Here is a 6,548-nt window from a genome sequence, read left to right on the forward strand (position 1 = left end):
GTGGCTCACCGCCGCTCGCTCCGGCAGCAGCGACAACGACCTCTGCTCCAGGTGGCCAAACTGCAGCGGCGATGGCCTCAGGGCGGACGCTGCTGCAATAATGCCCTCGCCCACGTCTAGTAGGTGAAGGTACCAAATGCCCAATATAACCAGCAAAGACAGGTTTCAGAACATCAATAGCAGTTTTGTTAGATGAGGCATTATCAAGCACAATGGCAAAAATCTTATCAGTAATGCTAAAGTCATTTGCAACCATTTCAACACGTTCAGCAATGTTAAGACCTGTATGAGCTACCTCTATAGGTCTAAGACCAAGTAATCTCTTTTCTAAACACCAATCAGAGTTCACAAAATGAGCAACAACACTTATATAGTCCTCTTTAGCTTTACCAGACCATATATCAGATGTCAAAGAAACAGATGAAACATGTTTAAGTACTTCAATCAGTTGTTCAACACGCTCATTAAACAGTCGGATCAAGTCTCTAGCAGTAGTTTGCCTAGAAGATTTAATAAACCTTGGATTGTGGGCATGGGTTATATACTCCTGAAAAGCACTAGATTCACCAAAACAAAGTGGCAGGTCTAGCCTAGCTATTAAACGACAGAGCTCAGTTCTAGCAACAGAAGGGGAATACTCCCAGTGATTAACAGATCCATCAGCATTATATTTAAGCAAAGACTGTGTTTTTCCAGTTCTGTCTTTTTCTTTCTTAGCAGGGCAAACATCCAGGTGTCGGATCAAATGGCCAGTTCCAGATGAAGATTTAGCAGACAAGGTATTCTTGCAGTGAAGACAAATGGCAGATACTCTTACCTCCTTACCATTTTGAACGGCAGTTACCTCCTCAAAGTGCAGCCATACCTTAGAGGTCGGACCTCTCCTTCTAGAACGTTTACCAGCCACAGGGACAGAGGTGCTCCCGTCGGCCGTCGGGCTTGTGGAGCCCGTCCCCGTTTGTGCACCGGCGCCGTCCAGATCGATGGCACCAGCGGAGGTGGTACCAAGGAGGAGGTACCGGGCATCGTCGGCCTCGTTCTGCGCTTCAAGCCTCCGCTCCTCGATCACCGCTTCGAGACTGAGCTCGTCGTCAGCCGAGGCCGTGGACATGGCCACCGCCTCGGTCAGCTTCTCCGGCTCCTCACGGCGCGCGACGCACACACACGGTGCACACCTAGACGAATCGAAGCAACAAGATCAAGCACAAGAAGACGAATCGGATTAAGAGAGAGACGAGACCAAGAGCAAGAAAACCTTACCTGCAACACCGGAGCACCGGATCCACAGACCGGATGGCTGACGGCAGAGGCAGAGGAGCGAGCTTGGCGAAGATCGAGTTCTAGGGTTAGGGTTAGTGAGGGTCGAGGGAGAGAGGAGCGAGGATGGAGCAAGAGAGGAGAGGAGCAGCGAGCAGGAGGCGAGGACACCGGAGTTCACCGCTTCGTCGACACCGTAGGGCGGAGGCGAGGACACCGGAGCGGCGGAGCCGAATCGCCTGTCGCCGGTCACGAGCTGGAGAGGAGAGGAGACGGAGAGGCCGAGACAGAAAATGGGATGCTAGGGTTACGCACGCGGCACGCGTACTCCTTACGCGACGCCTTATTACGGCTTAACGGGCCGGCGCCGTGCCGCGGCTTACGTGGGCCGGGCTCGTGCCTGCACCACGGGCCCACATGGCAGCCCAAGCATGGCACGGGCACCGTGCCGGGCTGGCACGGGCACGCCGGCCGTCGTGCCGGGCCGGGCTTCCCCCGTGCTTGGGCGTGCCGGGTGCCGGGCTGCACTACGGGCCGACCCGTTTTGGACATGTATAGCTGGGACCCACCATGTCTTCTCCTACCTCCGGCTACTCACAAGTCCACCATGGCCATGCAGAAATAAGCTGTCGTAACTCTATTATTCCCTGCCGTTTCACCAACCACCGCTAGCTAGTTCACTCCCTCAGGCAGGCATCGATGGCATTGTTTGACAAGATTGACTGTATTTGAAACCCTGCCAAAGACTACCTCCAAAATGGATTGAATTGAATCAGCTGCTAGTTGAATACATCTCTGATCTAAAAATGTTTATTTACAACAAAGAATTTCAGCTCTCTATCAACAATCCCTGACAAAATTTTGGCGCCCTTGGGGAGGGGAGCTAGGAGCATGAAAGGAAGTTAAAAGTAGTAAAACAATGTTGGAATGCTGTCCGTTAGATATGCAGTTGTGTAGGAGCAAAATCGCCAGCATTTACAGTTGAATTGCTTCCTTCCCACTAGTTCAATGAGTTCGTCCAGAAACATAAAGAAGCAAACTGTATCTTTCGAAAATTTGCTGATATTTTTTGGTTGTTGCATTACGTCATAATTACCTGAGAAATTTGTAAGCAAGTGTACATAGTATTTGTAAGCAAGTGTAAAAGCAATTTGTAACGAGGACTGAAATCCAAAGTTGTAGTTACCAAAAATAGCAGAGGCAACAACTGTACTCTGGCACAGCTGCATCTCAGAATGATCAGCTTCATCTATGTCAAACCCAGTATTAAGACCAGGTACCTTCCCTCTTACAAATCTAGAAACAAACAGTAGGTTAGCTACAGCAAAAGAGATACTGATAATTGTAGACGACCATTACATGATCTCGAGATAAATCATATGAAATGTATAGGCATACCCACAATGTACAGTCATCGAGTCTTTTATGTCATAAGACTTATCTCGTTCCTCCAGGGATGCAAAACCTCCAAACAAAGAACCGCTCTTGGACTCTTTGGGAATCAAAATGTCTTCAAGAACATAATTTAAGCTTTGAAGGACTGGTGACAATGATGGTTTAGCTGGTCTCAGTGCCAGTGCTTGCTCAACTGGCAAATAACAAACTGGACAAGCTATACAAGCTTAAAATACATTAGTTTAGATTCAGAACTAAAGTAGCACTGAATTGGAGTAGTCAGGAATGTAGACTTACGTCGTGGTCCAGTGCGTTTTCTATCAACTGGTCTGCCTGACGATGTCCAAACAGGGTTCACAAAGCTCCGGACATGATCAGAAAACACAAGCATGGTCTCAACACCAGGTGATGCATCTTCGTCTAAAACAGGAAAAAAAAAATGTTTAGTAGGTCAGTATTGGAACACACATACTATGGTGAAAAAAGGACAAGAAAACATATTCTTACAACTGAATGTTACATCCTACTTCAGTATGGCATTTTTTACAACAGATTTTTCAGTCAATTATTATTCAAAATAAGAATGTTTTTAGCACACAACAGTGGGTTTCGCAAACAGAAATCCAGTTGAATCACTAACGTGAACAGATGCATGTGAAAGATGTGCTCTAACTGCAGCTGCAAACTCAGAAATATGTTAATGACATTAGCTGTAGTAGAAGATAGACTTCTTGTTTGGCATATTGCTAGAAAAAACAGTCAATTACACTAAATCCCAGTGAAACTCTTTTCTTATTTTCTCAATAAATTTTCAAGCTAATGAAAAACTGGAGGCAAGAAGATGGTGTGCATCTATAAGTAGAAAGCCATCCCATAAAATTTGTCAGAACTTATTGGCATCACATATAATATTTTGTCCGTTAGGAGACCTTGATAAAAGGCCTTGTTGGCCTCAGCTTCCTCGAAAACATCTGGTAGTCAATTGGTCATGTAAACAAGTTTTGGTGGCTGGTTTTGTTTCAGTTTGTTTATGTTTAGTGATGAATCATATAACTGTTCCAAGGGTTGCATTTGTTATATTTCACAAATGGACAGGTAATGGACAAGGAATGCATTTAGATCACCCCTTGTTTTTAGCACATAGCACATGTACCTCCTTTATATTTGAATTTAAAACTTGGTTCTACATTTGCAGATATAGGAGATTGTGTCACAGTACTTTTGTGTGCATCTACATCACGAAAGAATATTTTCTCTGGTACTAATCTTTTTACTGCATCAATTACATTTGCACCACACAATAAATCATCTTGCTCCACATGGTTAGGTTCAAATGTAAGTAACCATCGTTTCTAATTATTGCTAGCAATTGGTTAGGTTCTGAATAAAAATGAATGCAAAAACTATAGTTCCATTCAGTTCTGTAATAGAGTTCAGTTCACTATTAAAGCTAAGTTCTGGAATTAAAGTTCAGTAATACAGTTCTCAGCCACCAGGTTACATGTGCCTCTTTCAAAAAGGATTCTGTTATTAGAGTTCATTATTAGAGTTTAGTACTGGTACCTGGTACTGCTTCAGTTCTGGTGGCTGGTTTTGTTTCAGTTTGTTTGTGTTTAGTAATAAATCATACAACTGTTCCATGAGTTATATTTGTTATATTTCACAAATGGACAGGGAATGCATTAGATCACCCCTTGTTTTGAGGTCTCTACATACTCTAAAATAGCACGTGAACATATGTGCCTACTTTATATTTGAATTTAAAACTTGTGTCACAATACTTTTGTGTGCATCTACATCACAAAAGAATATTTGCTCTGGTACTAATGTTTTTACTGCATCAATTACATTTGCACCACACAATAAATCATCTTGCTCCACATAGTTAGGTTCAAATGTAAGCTACTCTTGTTTTCAATTTTGTTCGTGAGCAAGCCATACCTCTTCTATCCGAGCATTCAATAGACACTGCAACAAAAAAGGACTTGTCTGTTTTCTTTGCAACATCAGTCGGTCTGCTTCTCTTTAACTAGGTATTGTTTGTCAGGAGCATTTCATTTTCGCAATTTGTGAGGAATATACACATTTCAGAGGTTCAAGAGTTTTGTTTTTTTTCTCGAATACACAAGAGAATTGCGTATTTTTTATATTAATAGAAGAAGCAAAAACACAAAAGTCATAGCCAAGAGGCCACACAAGAATTACAGGGGATAACAAGATGAGAGAAACATAGACAAACATAACAGCCCCAAACACACAATCACACAAGAAACACAATATCACTTAGGTAGCAACATCTAGCAGCGACAGACCTTTGGCACCAGCCAGCTTCCAAAGCATAATATCATTTCCAACCATGGCTAAGGCAGCAGAAAGATTTGGACTCATCCCATTGAAAACACAATCATTCCGATGCTTCCAAAGACACCACACCCCCAAGATCACTATGGAATTAAGGCCAGCCTGAGAAGATCCCCCCAAGGGAGCGGAGATGCCTTTCCACCATGCCATGAAGTCCTCTTCACCCGGTTGCGGTGCCACACCAGCAAGCCCAATCCTTTGGAGAAGGATAAACCAGAATTGTCGAGCGAAAACGCAAGACAGTAGCAGATGGTTGATCGTCTCCTCCTCGTCACAAAGGACACAAGCGTCGGGATGGTCGAGGTTGCGCCTAGCCAACTGATCGGCCGTCCAACAACGGTTGTGGGCAACCAGCCATAAGAAGAATCGACACTTTGGAGGCGCCCAACTTTTCCAAATAAGATCGCAATGCTCGAAAGTGATTGAGCCCATGAAGATCATCTCATAAGCAGACTTTGCTGAATACTGGCCCGAGCTTGAGAATCTCCAGATATGCTTATCAGGGGTATCAGGCAACAACAACACCTCTAAAACAGCTTCCGCTAAGTTAATGAACTCAGCGATGACCACAGCAGTGACCGTACCACAAAGATCGTGAACCCAAGCCAAATCAGTTAAGCCCTCAACGACCGTTCTCTTGTTAGCTACTCTCTTAAGAACCATAGCACATAGGTGGGGGCCAGATCAACCAGGCGCTGCCCTAACAGCCATCTGTCACACCAAAACAAGGTGTTGCTGCCATCTCCAACTTCAGAGACTAAGGCAAGATCGAAGAGAGACTTTACCTGATCTAAAAATTGGAGTTGAAAAGAAACCCAAGCCTTTTCCGGACTAGTCTTTTGAAGCCAAAGAGTTTTGTTACTATAACGGAATTTCTTAGGAGCACACATTTCAGAACTGGATTTTTGAGATGCACACACATTTATTTTATTTCATAATTGAATTTCTTTTGTTTTAGAACTGAATTTTCAGTGAAGAGCACACACATTTAATAGTTTCAGAGCATGACGTTTCAGAACTAATACAAAACTGAATTGGTTACAGAGCGCACACATTTCACTTTTTTGGTTGCTTGCTAAAATTTACTCTATGGAGAGATGCCATTGCATACGGCAAAAGCTGAGAGCAGCTTGTGAACGGAATTTACAGAAATGGTTTTTTGAGGTGCACACACATTTCTTTTGTTTCAGAACTGAATTTTTAGAACTGCACCTACAACGTGCTTTATGTGAGAATCATGTCTCTTGTTGTAAGATATAAATGGGCAACACTAACAATTTATCTTTAGGCTGGTAGATTGTCATTCAAGAGCTAGGAAAACTTTTAAAACAACTTATTTTGACAAGGTAATAGTTTCCCTTGTCTAGATAATTTATCCTTTTTTTGTAAACGTGTGCACTTAAGACTGTTACTAATGGATCTACTTGCTGGAATAGAATGGGAGACGACCATTGTTGCAATTACTTCACCCTCTTTGGTCACGCTATATTTCTCCAGACGGTCCCAAATTATTTTTTTGTACCTTCCATCTCAAT

General features: G+C 43.3%; 1 protein-coding gene across 1 annotated transcript; it reads right to left on the bottom strand.

Moving 5' to 3' along the window:
• Nucleotides 1-1,506: 1,506 nt before the first annotated feature.
• Nucleotides 1,507-3,309, bottom strand: LOC103637251 (uncharacterized). Its single transcript, XM_020543106.2, has 6 exons — nt 2,950-3,309; nt 2,656-2,869; nt 2,444-2,553; nt 2,237-2,353; nt 2,076-2,140; nt 1,507-1,779 (listed from the first exon to the last, which is right to left on the bottom strand). Exons 1-6 carry the CDS (start codon nt 3,041-3,043, stop codon nt 1,507-1,509), a joined length of 873 nt encoding a protein of 290 aa, XP_020398695.1. The 5' UTR covers nt 3,044-3,309.
• Nucleotides 3,310-6,548: the final 3,239 nt, after the last annotated feature.

Source organism: Zea mays, chromosome 8, assembly GCF_902167145.1.
Source record: "Zea mays cultivar B73 chromosome 8, Zm-B73-REFERENCE-NAM-5.0, whole genome shotgun sequence".
NCBI classification, from domain to species: Eukaryota; Viridiplantae; Streptophyta; class Magnoliopsida; order Poales; family Poaceae; genus Zea; species Zea mays.

What these genes read in the sequence shown, in the direction of transcription:
- LOC103637251 (XM_020543106.2), bottom strand. Translation starts at nt 3,043, where the DNA reads ATGCTTGTGTTTTCTGATCATGTCCGGAGCTTTGTGAACCCTGTTTGG. An exon ending in TCGATGACTGTACATTGTGG is followed by an intron (nt 2,554 to 2,655) that starts GTATGCCTATAC and finishes GTTTGTTTCTAG; the next exon opens with ATTTGTAAGAGGGAAGGTAC. An exon ending in GAGAGCTGAAATTCTTTGTT is followed by an intron (nt 1,780 to 2,075) that starts GTAAATAAACAT and finishes CCCGTAGTGCAG; the next exon opens with CCCGGCACCCGGCACGCCCA.